The sequence below is a fragment of the Glycine max genome, chromosome 14, assembly GCF_000004515.6.
Source record: "Glycine max cultivar Williams 82 chromosome 14, Glycine_max_v4.0, whole genome shotgun sequence".
Classification (NCBI taxonomy): domain Eukaryota; kingdom Viridiplantae; phylum Streptophyta; class Magnoliopsida; order Fabales; family Fabaceae; genus Glycine; species Glycine max.
Genome location: NC_038250.2, coordinates 5962102 through 5977174, shown reverse-complemented (window position 1 = coordinate 5977174; position 15073 = coordinate 5962102). Strand labels below are relative to the sequence as shown.

Below are 15073 nucleotides of genomic sequence, written 5' to 3'. Positions count from 1 at the left end.
AATCATAATACTTGAAAACTAGATTCACAATATTTGTGCAATCAATGAAGTAAATTGATTATATTTTTTTAATGACTTTGAAACCTAATGACAATATTTTTTTAGAGAAAATCAAATTAATATGCCATGATTAAAAAATAATCTTTTTGTTTCTTTTTATGTCATGTTCTAAAAATTTATTTTTTAAGTATTTATTTGTACATCAAAGTTAATATTAATATTATATTTGTCTTTATTTTTACTTTATTCTTAAAGATTTTATGTGCTTATTGATCATAAATGAAAAATTAGTAAAGGTCATATTAAAAAGTAAAAGTAATTTTAATATAAATAAAATATTAGTTACATTTTGTTTGAATTAGAAACTCATCAAATTGGGATTTAAAATAAATTTTAATTAATATTAAAAAAATATTAGAAAGAGTGTCTCTAACCTTCCTACTTGTTAGATATGTTTTAAACAAAAAAAATAGCAAGTAAAGAAAAGTAATTGTTGGAGATCCAACTTGTCATTTTAATTGATGACTCACGTCTTCAGCTATGTGTGTAGTCTATGGGTGGCAATGTGAGACTTAATCTCACCGGCTGGTTCATTAGCGTGCCAAAAATAATCAATCCCTCAGTTTGTGTTGGTTCGCCGCGCTTAACCTGTTACATTGGCGGCCCAACTAAGGGATACATATTTATATTTAGGTTTTGGGTTAACAATTTATATATATTTTTTTAAATTTATAGTGTTGTTCAAAAATTAAAATACATATTTGTTATTATTTTTATATTATTTTATAAATTCAATTTCTCTACTACTCATAGAAAATTTATATTAAAACCAAATTTAGGATAAATAATTGATAGATTTTACGTTCTCTAACTAAATTTGTTCCTCTTAAAAAAATAATTTTGTTCATTTTGATTAATTTTATTAAATAAGATACTAAAACTTTTTTTTTCTTCTTTTTTTTTTATTTCTGGAGGAATCGGACTGTCAACCTACTTTTAAGTGGACGGATTAGGATTTTCAACACACCATTAGAAGAGAAGCAACCTCCCCCCGACCCATTTTTTGTGGGCTAGTGATGGGATGGGTCAAAATAAGCCGGACTAACTTGTTTTGCTACCTCTAGTTTAGTCATTAGCGCATTCGCAAGCAAGTTGTTGCAATTCAATCACCTCCACTCCTTTATTTAGAATCTAAAACTAAAAAGCCGAGGAAAAAGAAAATAATAAAAAATAATGGAGAAAAATACATGGACCATACAATTTCTATGGTTCTGGAGCATGTTTGGTTTACCATCCAACTTGTTATGTATGAATTCTAAGACAAAATTCATATTTTGCTACTAAGTCCGTTTGCAACAATAACCAAACATGCGCCTAGACTTCTAGTTCAATGGGATTTGGATTCTACATTCACACATTCATGCAATCATGATCATGGATAATCTGATTTCATCAGAAGGTTAGTATTTTAAAGATATTTTTTAAGTGGAATTTACAGAATGATTTATAAATCGATAGATCTTCACCAGACAATTCTAAATGTCTAATTGTGAAGTGGAATGTAAGCATGACATAAACTCCTATAATGATATACTAAGATCAGGCATGATAAAGTGTACCTGAATCCTATGGGTACCCACAAAAATATCCGCAAACAAAGTGATTAACACAATATTGGGGATGGGTATGATGAGGCACACACACATGATAACTGCTAAATATGAGTTATATATTTTTTATAATAAAAATATATTGAAAATATCTTTAAAAATATTTATGTAGCAGTTATTTTTGGCTTAAATATTAAAAATTGATATTTTTCTTATTTATGACTTGCAGATATGAAAAGGAGGGATTAAAAGCAAAAAAGATCCAGAAAAATATCAAAAATATAAATAAAGAAAATTATTGACATCAGGCTCAAGTCCACTTCAGCAACTATAAAAGAGAGTCAAGTTCAAGTTCATTTGTAGCTATAAAAAGGGAGTCTCAGAGCACTCTAATAAATAAGACACATAGAGTCTCTAAGCATGTCGAATCTCAAAGCACTTTAATACACACTAAAGACATATCGAGTCTCAAAGTACTCTAATACACAACTAAAGCATGAGAACTCTCCCTTGGGAAATTCTTTCTTCTATTTCATCATTTCTATTCTCTTTTTTCATCTTTTCTTCTCTATCAGTTCCTATACTCCTTTTCTAGTGTAAGATCCCTTGTGGCTATGAGAGACTAAACCCTTAATTAGGGTCTAACAGGCCTAAAAAGCCAAAAGATGTATTGTACATTTCATATTTATCAATGCAAAAATGTGTTTTCTTTCCTATTATCCTTTCTTACTTTTAATTTCATGCATCAATTATCCTTACATCATCTTTGGGGGTTAGGTGCTCGACAGAGGATAATTCTTAATAGAAATACAAGACATTCAGGAGATAGATAGGTAAAATAGATTTGTCATCATGAGACATCAGAGACAAGTATTCTAATAGATGTGGATAGGATAAATTCACCTGATTGATAGAGAAAAATCATAAATAATACATTTTAGGTAAATAAGACATCTTAAGTCCTAAGATTCTCATCTCGTTAAATTTTCTACTATTTCTTTTATTTTCTATTAATAATTATTATTTTATAACCTATTCTTTTAAATTTATTTTATACATCATCTTATCTTTTCCTCTTATAAATTAAAAATTATCCAACACAAATACAAAATAAAACCCCTGCAAAAATTAACATTCACACTTGCGAATACTTTAATACTTTATTTTTAAATACAGTTACGAGAATGAATATTATGGAATGTTACTCAAATCTAACTCATTGTAATTGCTAACTATGATAGATGTAGACGATACATAGGCTAGGGTGACATGGACTCCTATAATGATACTAGGATATATGTAGACGAAACACATGCTAGAAATCAATAGGGCTAGAAATCAATAGTACAAGTGGAACAGAACAATAAATTAATATTTGCCTTCTTGGTCGTATTGTGTGTATTTCAACCTTGCTTGACGAGAGAAATGACCAAATTAATGTATGTGGTCCTAGTCTTGGATAAATGGTCCTCTACAACTTCTGCGTACCTTCGAAACAGCTCATCCATTATGTGACACCCGAAATGAGGTTCCAACATGGACTCAACCACAGCCCTTATGGTCCTTGCAACTCGTTCTCCACTCGTTAATGGCGTAACTGTGGGGGAATCACTTTGCAATTTCATTCCAGCATCCCAATCGATTTCATAAGCTTCATGCTCATCCACAATGAATGACCCTTCCTTTTGAATCTCCATTTTCATTTCCTCCAAGCATGGTGCATAGTATGGAGCGTCAAAAGAATCCACCTTTTCCTCTTCTAAAAGACCCTACATATATACCACAAGAATTTTTCTCATAAATTCCCTCTCTAATTTTGACACATATATGGCCAAATATAATTTTGGAAAGATCCAACAATATTGTTAATAATTATAGATTTTAGTTATTAAAATTAAATCAATTTTAATTATTAAAAGATATAATAACTTTAGTTATATGTCTAATTAAATATTTGCATGTGTGGGTGTACTGGGGTTTTTCTTAGAAAGAGTATTAGTAAGTTAATTATACCTTTGATATATTTTAAGAAAATCAATATATATACCTTAGAAAGAGTATTAGTATTTACAATGAAGTTGTTTAAGTTTAGTTTTATACTAGATAAAGAGAAAGGAAAAAGTATGTTGAAGAATGGATATATATGACAGATTTTCTTCTTTACGTACCTCGGAAACCATGGTCATGAGGGAGCGTGCTAAGAGTTCCCACTGATAGCAACTATGGTCAGTGGTTGGGTCCATTGTTTCTCTGCCCATTAGAGACAAGACCATGCGTCCCCCAGCTACTATTTCTTGGGAACGTGAAGCAAGAAACACTGAAAAATCGTTTTTGAATTGTCGAGAATAAGCATCTAGAACGCACTTAGGACTGCTCTTTGATAAGTATATCTTTTGCTTGTTCAATGCTCTCCCACTACCATCTTCTAATCCACCAGGAACCTGTACCCACAACAATAATACTACTTAGTTTCACATACACATGCATGTTGTGAAAGATGTCCAACTATCTTTCTTCTTTCTAAGCACTAGTCACATGTAAAAAGTAGTCTTCAACTTAGTTTCTAAGCACTAGTCAACTATATATAAATATTCGATCTTGTTTTCAAGGATATATAATTCCTTAGTATATATATGTCTCTTCACAATATTCGGGAAAAAAATATGAAAGAAAAATTAAGAGCCCATCTCTCTTTATCCTTTAGTTTGCAATTGTTTTATTAGTTAATTTAAAAAAAAAGTATTGATGGACACTTAAAGTTGTCATTAAACACATAGTGAATAAAAGAGAAAAAAATATATAAATATTATAAATAATATGATCTGACAGGAAAAAAATTTAAAAAAATTATAAATATTTGTTAAATGTTCAAAAAATATAAATATTTATATATCATTATTCTTAATTTTACATAAATACAACAACACAAGAACAAGTATTAAGGAGACTAAGACACTAGGTCTAACCCACGTGATAAGTGAGTGGGTTTCCCTTGAAGTCTAGGTCAGTCTTCTTTTTGCAGTACGGAGCAATTTTGGGGAGAGAGAAGGACATCAGGGCTTGGCAATCATAGAGCACATGAGGGCTTTAATTTTCTCCTTCTATTTCTTTAAAAATCAAAATCCATTTATAAGACATTTAATCACTTTCAGTAGAAAGGGTTTATTTCTGCTACGCAAGATGTGAAATGAGTGGGCTATAAATAAGAGAAGATATATAAAAAAAATAGAAAATATAAAATACGAAAAATATAATAAATATCATGAAAAAAGAAGATAGATTAAAAAATCAAAATAGATATTAAAAAAATCAAAATCCATTAGGAAGACACTTTTCGCCCTCTAATTTTTACCATTTCTTTATAACCAAACGTCGGGTACCGTACAGAACCAGTTTCCAAACTGGCCATTTCACGTAATGATGCTAAAATTGAGTAAACAAGTTTCCCTTAGGCCAACTGTTATCTATTTCACATCATTTCCTTTTGTGGGTGTATTGAATTTAATTTAAATACATTCATATTGTAAAATAGTTTTTTTTAAAGTAATTCAATCATAAAAAAATTATATAGTAAAACTCTTTTTTTATATTCATGATTACTCTAAAATTATATTAAAATCTTAATTGATATAATGACATAAAAAATTATATGTATAAAACTTAAACTTGAAAAGGTAATTTAACACTATTTATGTGTCTTTTCCTAGTTATTTTCTTTTGTAAAGACTACATTGATGTTTTACTAAAATCAATCTTGTTTGAGTATATATTTTTTTTTCCTTTAGAAACAGCCTTAAAAGATATCATCACAGACAATCTGTTTCAGTATATAAAACTACTATAACTTGAGACTATTAAACTGAAATAATTTTGTGTCCTTACTTTATGAGTTTGATGGTTTCTTTTTTTTCATCTCTTTAAGTTTTATTTGAACACTTGATTTATAAATGTGTGTTTAAGTTTTATTTGAACACCTGACTGATTATGTGGATATATGCACATACACAGTGTCTTGTTAAGCTCTGTGGGTAGGATTATTTTGGGTAAAAAAAATTTAAAAAAATATTTACTATATAAATTATAAGAGATAAAAGCGTACAAAAATCATGGATATATAACAAATTTTCTGTTTCCCAATAAAAATATTTTTACTTAAATTAAGTTTCTTAATTAATACTCTTAGTACGTTAGTTAAGATTTTCCTAATCTATATACCTGAGAAAGCCAATGGAGGCTAGAAGAAGAGTGCACAAAGTGGAGGCTCTTGCTTGGGAAAAGCCTACCATAGAAAGTACCAGGGACAGCTGAAACAAAACATGGTCCAAACCCACTTCCCTTTTCCTGCTTCTGTTTTCTGTAGAAAGATGGCAATGAGCCAAAGATGTTGTTGAAGTCATTGGTGAAAAGGTCGTTCAAATACACCACCAATTCAGGTGCTGGACGATCCAAGAGGCATGTAGTGGAATACACAGTATCTAATATCTCCGAGATGACCCTTAAGACATTGGGTCCAGAGGAACAACCCAAGTCTGCAATGCCCATCTTCTCAGGCCAATTACTTGAGCAAAGAATTTGCACAATAGCTTTCTTTGTTGCTGGCTCTGCGCAAGAGATTATCGTATTCTGCAAAATTCACACAAAAACATTTCAAAGGTTTTAACAAAGCTTTAAGGACTGAGAAATTAAAATTATTTTATAGTCTAAGATTATACAATGGCCTCCGTTCATATCCCCGTGACACGTAATCGAGTTTTATAAATTTTTGGTCTGAAATTATGTTTATTTTTTTTATTATTAGTAAGAATCAAACTAATTTATAATAATTCACACAGTATTTAACCAAGTAATCTAAACCAATATATGACTCAACAACAATTAATACTACTTTCTTATATATAAGAAACAAGTTATAATATAAAATATGCTATAACTTATTTTTTATAAATAGAAATGGAGGTTATATTATGTATTTTGAGAAATGAATTAAACATTTACTATGAGAATGGCAACCTGAACGGAAGAGTTCACGGCATAGCTAGTTTCGCCCGTGCCTTTGTTCATGTGAAGTACTTCCGACGTTTCCATTTGTTTCCTTCGAGCTGTTTGCATGGTAACAAGTGTTACTATGTTGGAGTTGGACTTGAAGACGAAACCAAAAGGGAAAATGAAAAGTTGATGAATGATTCCTTCTATCCGGGGAAGTGCCTTAAGAGGTAGGAGTGAAGAGCCATAGTATTAATAGAGTCTCGCAAACTTGTCCAAGAATAGCAACCACAAAAACAAATAGAGACGATAGTTTGGTGGTTATGCCTCGTCATATGTACCGGAATATAACATTCCAAAAATGTTTTTTTTTTCAAGAGCATTGTATTTGCACATACATTTCTTACCATTTTTTCACAACTTTTTATCTTTTCCAAACACATTTTTTTCTTGAGAAGTGATGAAATTACTTCAAAAATAACTATATATAAAAGAGTTATTTTTCATTCCCAGTATTCATTTTCTTACAATTTAATAGTCAAGATCAACTATACATTATAACCATTAGCTAAATTTCAAAAAAATAAATAATAAAGATATTACTTTTAAAGTAATTTGATCTTTTATCATTTATATTACATCACTTTTATAATTTTCTTTCTTTTTTACATTTTTCTCATCTTTTTTTATCACATCATCCATTATATCTCTTACTTATTTGTTATCTTTCTTTTCATCTCACCTATTTCATGCTCCTTCTATAATAAAATATTAATGTGATATATAACTATGTGGTTTGCATTTTAATTTAGTTTATTCATGTGTTGCTTCATGAATGGTTTAGAATCTTTTATGTTTGTTTTACAAAATATTCTTTATGTATGTTTTAAATTATGTATGTTTTACGCATTTTGGCCTTTTTTATGTTGCCAAAGGGGGAGAGAAAAATGGATATTTTAAGAAATCAAGATATTATATTTTCAAAACTTTAAAATTAAGCATAAATTCAAAAAGAAAGGGGGAGAAAGGGATGAGTGAACGGTAGAACAAAAATTGTATGTATTCTCTTGATTTTAGGATTGTTATCATAAAAAAGGGGGAGATTGTGGAAACAATGTCTTCCAAGGTTATTTTGATGATGTCAAAGAATCAAGAGTTAAGCAAATTTCAAAGATTCAAGAATTTAGTTTCAAGAATCAAGATTTCAAGGTTATTTTGATGATGCCAAAGAATCAAGAGTTAAGCAAATTTCAAAGATTCAAGAATCTAGTTTCAAGAATCAAGATTCAAGAATAATCAAGATCAAGATTCAAGAATCAAGAGAAGACTCAATCAAGATAAGTACTAAAAAAGTTTTCCAAAACATTGAGTAGCACAAGAAGTTTTCACAAAATCATTACCAAAGAGTTTTACTCTCTAGTAATCGATTACCAGAAGGTAGTAATCGATTACCAGTGTTTTAAAATGTTAGATATGATTTCAAATTTCAAGAGTAACAACTTGTGTTTAAACAGTTTTAAATCATTTTAAACTTGTGTAATCGATTACACAATACTTGTAATCGATTACCAGAGTTCTAAACGTTTTGATTTTTAAAATTTAAACATAAAGAGTCACATTTATTGATGTGTAATCGATTACACCTTAATGGTAATCGATTACCAGTGACTGATTTCAAAAAATAAATTTTCAAAAGACAATTATTAAAGTGACTTGTTTCTGAAGATTTTTTTAAAAGTCACAACTTTTTAAGTGACTAGTTTTCAAAAGAGTCATAATGTTTAAAAGGTGACAAGTTTTAAAGAAATTGCCGAGAGTCACAAACTTTAACTTGAGACATCAAGAGATTATAAATATGTGACCATGGCATGAATTTCTGAACATATTTCATCAATCAATCTTTCAACAATCTTTTCAATATCTTCTTTCATCTCTTTCAACACTTTCAACAGAACTTTCTATTTTATTTCTCTTCATTTTTCTAAAAGTTTTTGTTCAATACTTTCTCTTCCAAAAAAAGTTCTTTGTTCAAAAACTTGTGTTATTCATATTTTTCATTTTCTTCTCCCTTTGCCAAAAGAACAGAAGGACTAACCGTCTGAATTCTTTTGTGTCTCTCTTCTCTCTTACAAAAGATTCAAAGGACTAACCGCCTGAGAATTCTTTTGACTCTTCCCTTCTCCTTAAACGAAAGATCTCAAAGGACTAACTGCCTGAGATATCTTTTGTTTCCCCTTACAAAGATTCAAAGGATTAACCGTCTGAGAATTCTTTGTCCCAACATATTGGAGGGTACATCCTTTGTGGTACAAGTAGAGGGTACATCTACTTGGGGATTGTTATACTGAGAACAAGAGAGGGTACATCTCTTGTGAATCAGTTCAAGTGGAGGGTACATTCACTTGGTTATTCAAATAGAACAAGGGAGGGTACATCCCTTGTGGATCTTTGGCTTGTAAAGGATTTTACAAGGTTGAAATGAAATCTCAAGAACCGCAGGTTGCTTGGGGACTGGATGTAAGCACGGTTTGTGGACGAACCAGTATAAATCTTGTGTTTGTCTTCTTCTTCCCTACATTCTTTAATTTCCGTTGTGTACTTTTAATTATCACTTTTACTTTTGGTTAAATTTTTATTTCTGTTCTTTACTTTCTTGACTTAGTAGTAAAAGTCTAATTGAATCTAATAACATTAAGAATGATAGATTTTTAATTAGTCAAGACACGTTCATAATTAATTCAACCCCCTTCTTAATTATTCTGATGCCACTTGATCCAACAGTTCTTGTCACTATAATTGTCATTTTTTATTATTATTAAATCACATGAATTCATTTTGAATTTTTTTTTCTCTATAGTCATACATCTAACTAGAGGGACTAAAATAGATCTTCACCTAATATTCTAGAAACCTAATATTCTAGAAAGCACTTGAGACTCTTAGAGGTGAAAAAATTATGCCTCAAGGAATTTCTACTGGTTCGTCCACAAATCGTGTCAGAAATGAAGTGTTAAATTTTTATATTGATTGAAATTTTTATATTGATCCAAATTTCGTTTATAACTTTCCTTTTTGACACTTCATTTAATTTCAATCAATATAAAAATTTAACACTACATATGCATGCTTGTATCATCCTAAATTTCTCACTAAAAGATTTCAAAAGCTTTTAGAGTAACCTAACAACATACATTGAAAAATAGAGTACCTTCTTACAAAAAATTACTTGACAAAAGTGAATCATTTTTTTAGAGGAAGAAAGTGAATCACATTGTATTTAAAATCAGCTACTTCATATAAGCTAATAGCTAATTAATTAATCAGCTGTCGATCCAAAAGAAAACACAAAGGGTGTTCAAATATTCTCTATTTTTTAAATTAAATGGAATTAAATCTTAACGATTGAAAAATTTAATCCACAAATTATTGATACATCTACTATAAAGAGATGTCCAATTTCTTCACAAATGGAGAGGATGTGAACGCTAAAGGAAATTGATTTAACTTTTTTTCTTTTCCGATTAGAGAAATAAAGAACCAAACAAAAAAAAATGAGTGGATCCTTCATAAATATTTTCTCACCATTCGTATGATGGAAAATGTGTAATTATTATTGTGATTTTCCAACTATCCAACATTTATCGCTCGTTATTTTATCTTTTATCCCGCCGGATAATTGGAAAACCACGGTAATAATCAGAACATAGAGAATATTCATGTTTGGTTCATAATTACATATTTTTCATTCATAACTTAATATGAATAATTCTAGTAATTTGTGAATGAAATAGTTGTAAATAGTGTTGTTATTACTGAAATTATTATCTTTTTAAAAATATGTACGTATTTATTAGTGTAGTTTTCCAACTATCCATTATTATTAGTTAAACTATATTCCTGTTTGGTTCATAATTACACATTTCCATTAATTATCAATGTAATAATCAGAAAATAGAGAATATTCATGTTTAGTTCACTAAAAATAACACTATTGTGAATGTATTTAATTTTTTCCTTCAAATATTATAAATAAATGAGTCATTACATAAATAAATAATTTTATTCTTAAATATGAATATTTACAAAGATTAACTAACAATGAACTAAGTTTTCAGTTCTCTTTTGTCTCAAAAATTTCTTTCTCAAACTTTGAAAAATAATATTTAATAAGATATAATCTTAGTAAATAAAATAAGTTCTAAAAAAATTTGTAAATAGTATTATTCTCAAGCGATACAACAATTGGAAAAATTCAACCATGGTATCCGCAAAATTAAATAAAAAAATAATATATACATGCTTATAAAACAATCACAAATTATTCATACAACGAAATAACAGTTCATTAAATAAACATTAACATTTCACTAATTCAATTCTTGAACAAACAAATAAATATTATTACAACACAACTCAATAATTCTCATAACTATTGGACTCAATTCTTTGGTTTCTAAAATCGGTGTGATTTTAAATTCTTTAAAAGGTCTATGAGCTTATATTCATGTAATGACATCTCATTACGTTTCTCATCATAAATGAATGTATTCAAAATCTCTTTCTCGTCCTAGATGTAGATATCTCAAATCTCTTTTCTATCTCATATGGAGGTAGTATCTAAGATCTCATTCATCCTACATTGAGGTATCTATCATATTCAATTCTCATAATACAATAAACATACATTATCATCACTTTCCAAAAGATGATCACCAATTCACACATAATTACAAAACATCATTCTAGAAAACTACCAAATAAATACTCTAATTCCATACATGTTGTTAATTCACAAAGTCATACCCTAAATTATGGCATCATATAAGTCAATGATAGCTAAACACAAAATCCAAGCATGCTTATTTATGAATTTTCAAATAAATTTTAAGATTTAATATGCAGCTAATGAAGATTTGTACATTGCAATACTCTTTTTTGTAAAATTAAATTAAACCCCACGCGACATGTTTGTATGATTATATCAGACACTTAAATAATTTCAGGCAAGAATAACACGAAACCTAAATTTTACAATTACCACAAGGATTAATTCACATAAGGATCAATGTATCAAATTATCGATTTATGATTAGTAAACTCAAGAAGACGCATATCCAAAAATCTATACCATAGAATTTTAAAAATATATTGTTCTACTCACCTCTTGAAGGATAATAATTTACATTCTTCTCTTATTTTTCCTCTTCTCTATTTACTGCATGAACAAGAATTCTCTTTGTTCCTTCCTTCTTCTTAATCCTACATGTTTTACTAATTTTTGCCCGATATCATCTATAAAATAATTTCAAGGATTATCAATTCAAATATAATAAATATTTTATCCAAACTAGATATACAATATATTATTACTCTAATAATTATCTTCACAATAATAATCTTTTAATCCTTTTAATTATCATATGAAATTGTTACACTTTATCTTATAATTATTAAATAATTTCAGTAATTCTTATACTAATCACCTATCTTTTTAATAATAAAATAATTATTTAACTCAATCAATTTTAAATAAAGTATTTAAAACAATTAATCATACTTTTTTATTTCAATGAAATTTAATATATTACAATACAAACTCTCTCTCTCTATATATATCATTTTAATTCAAATAAACTTTTATACTATTAATTTTTATATTGAAACTAATAACAATAATTATAAGAAAAAAATTTAGGATGTTACAATTTACATACTAAAATGTATTTATTTATTATAAATTTTAATTATATTAAACAACATTATCCTAAACAATAACAAACTAAAATATTAGATCTTCTTAAAATTTTATTTGTTCCCACGCCCAAAAGTAGTATGAGGTCTTTCCAAAGTACATTAATTGCAAATAAACTATTAATTTCATATTTGAAGTATCATTCTCTCCTCTTATAGTCTCTAAAACAATAAAAATCTTTAATTCTTGAAATATTAAATATCCATGCCTTTAATCTTTAAAATTAATGTATTTTAGTAAAGCTCAAGGACTAATTTACAGAGTTTTTTTTGTAATATTTGAAGAACTAATATTTCTGAAGAATTTGAATGGTTTTTATTTTATTTTATTTTTTACTTCAGGGATCATTTAAAAAAGAGGTTGTAATAATTTAATTAAGAATGTAGTTAATGATTTATTTTTTTTATTGTTGTCGATCACATGTGTCAAGGTGGCCCATGAATAGAGTAGAAACTGATTCAAGTTTCAAATGAGCACGTGTTTAACGTTTCAACATCATGGAAACTCTCGTGTGTTTCCATACTTCATGAAAACAATCGCATTTGTAAACAAGTATCGTGTATGTAAAATAAACGAAAAGGAAGAGGAAAACGTGATATTTTCTCCTTTTTTTCTTTTTAAAGGAAACGCAAACCAGAAGCAGCAAAGTTGCAACAGGGGAAAATGGCCTTCTAGAATGCTCATTTCCCAAAGACAAGAATCACGAAAGCAATAGAATACAAAGTCAACTTGATTAATTATTCGAGGATTTTGGTTTTGGTACATGTTCATATTCATATGTAATGCAGTGATTGACATTATTTTTTTGTGGTGTTGCATGTGCATGTATCGATGTTTATTCTAAAAGCTAAGAAGCGATGATGTTATATAAACCAGTGGTTGTAACTTTCTTTAGGTGATTCATCAATTCCATTTTATTCCAACTTATATTCATGTACGTAATTATTCACATGATAAACTCATTTATCATACTAAATAGATGTAAATAGCTTTAATTCATCAAAATGGGTCTTCGAAGAGGATCTGTTTGATGGTTGAAGGTTGACGCAAGAGTAAACATTAGTCAGTGTGAAACCAGACTCTAGTAAAATAACACTATATGCACAGTATAACTAGCTACTTTTTGTCGTTCATTCTTTTTTTTTTTTTACAACAGTAACAATTATCAGCATCAAGCTTTTTAAAAGAGATGAGCGACGGTGGTTTGGACCACAATATTAACATTTTTAAAATGTCTACGATGCGATTGTAATTGAAATTATTATTTTACAATTTATTGTGATATCAATAAACATATAACGTGATTACAAACCGATATTTGAAACCTTGATAACATCAAACTTAAGACCTCGTGTTCACTATTCAAATTCCAAATTCCAACCTTAATGAGTTAAACAGTATACATATACAGTTTTGTCTTTGTGAATGAACCTTTTATAAGTTTGAGGAAAGAAATTATTATATAGTATACCATTGTGAGGTTTCGATCACTCTCCACTTACGTTATATACATAACTATATTTTTCACTCTAAAGAAATATGTCATGGTCTGCATCACATAATACTTTCTCCTCAAAGATGAGTTAGGAACAAATGCTAGTTAAGAGATATAAGATTGATTGATCCGTTGGAAAAAGATAAAGAGAGAAAGGAGGGAGAGAAGAGCTATGGATTTGAATCTTTTCCACTAATATTTCTAATAGAATGAACATTTATTGATAAAAAAAAATACAAGTTGATCACTAAAACAAAATATTATTCTGCAACTCCTCATGTGTATGAGACGAACAAACATAGAGAATGAGCATGTGGAATACTAAACAAGGATATCCATCAGCCCAATGCTTGTGTTGACTTTTTTGGGCCTTTTCAGGGTATACAGTGAACTAGACCTTTACTTCATACGCAACATTAATTAGATTTTTATTTCTTAAAAAATATTTTTGTTTTTATCACTTAATTTCTTTTATTTTTTTTGAATAATTTCTTAATAAATATTTTTTGTTACCTAGTTTCCTTTTAAAATTTTCTCAGTCGATGCCTTTTTTTTTTCTTCCTTTTGCTGAGTTATCATTCGATACTTCTAAATATCACATGTTTTCAATTACTCCCTTTAAATTGCATATCAAACGGAGAACCCACGATATTTAAACAAACTAAAAAATAATATTTTTCATAATATTTGAATAAGAGTTAAATGTTCATGCAATAAAAATGTAAAGTTATTTTACACTATAAATCCATAATAAATGAATGATAATACAGTTTTTAAAATAATTATTATAAAAATTAACAAATATGTGTCATCTCCTTCCAATTAGTGCACCCCTTTTTAGATTTTCACAATTTTAGTGTTTAAAAATATTAATATATTTTATTAGTTTATTTTATATATTTTATGGTTAGTGAAAAAACTCAAAACATGTAAAATATATAATAAATGTTATCTACTAAAAATATTTAGGCATAACTAAGTAATGTTATTACATATTGTATTCCTTTTCTTTTCTTTTATTTTCCTTTACTTCAATTTTGAGTCATTAAAATCATTTTTTATCCTCAAAGATATTAAGAGGTAAAAAACAAAGCAAGTTAAGCAATTTATTTTCTTTTTTCTAGTTAGTGTTTGTAGTGAGTCTTCTTCTTTTAAATATTTTATTATATTATTTTTCTTATATTAAGATTAAGATTTAGTTTTTATTTTATTTTATTTTATAATTTTATTTAT

The 15073-nt window shown here is 28.1% G+C and overlaps 1 protein-coding gene across 1 annotated transcript; it reads right to left on the bottom strand.

Moving 5' to 3' along the window:
* Positions 1 to 2809: 2809 nt before the first annotated feature.
* Positions 2810 to 6919, bottom strand: LOC100776956 (probable jasmonic acid carboxyl methyltransferase 2). The gene is made up of 4 exons (XM_003544327.5): positions 6621 to 6919; positions 5826 to 6233; positions 3779 to 4051; positions 2810 to 3379 (listed from the first exon to the last, which is right to left on the bottom strand). Exons 1-4 carry the CDS (start codon positions 6717 to 6719, stop codon positions 3014 to 3016), a joined length of 1146 nt encoding a protein of 381 aa, XP_003544375.1. The 5' UTR covers positions 6720 to 6919; the 3' UTR covers positions 2810 to 3013.
* Between the last annotated feature and the right edge of the window lie 8154 nt (positions 6920 to 15073).

Coding starts and splice junctions, on each gene's coding strand:
- LOC100776956 (XM_003544327.5), bottom strand. CDS start 6,719: ATGCAAACAGCTCGAAGGAAACAAATGGAAACGTCGGAAGTACTTCAC. Junction 6,234..6,620: donor CCGTGAACTCTTCCGTTCAG/GTTGCCATTCTC, acceptor TGAATTTTGCAG/AATACGATAATCTCTTGCGC. Junction 3,380..3,778: donor TCATGACCATGGTTTCCGAG/GTACGTAAAGAA, acceptor GTATATATGTAG/GGTCTTTTAGAAGAGGAAAA.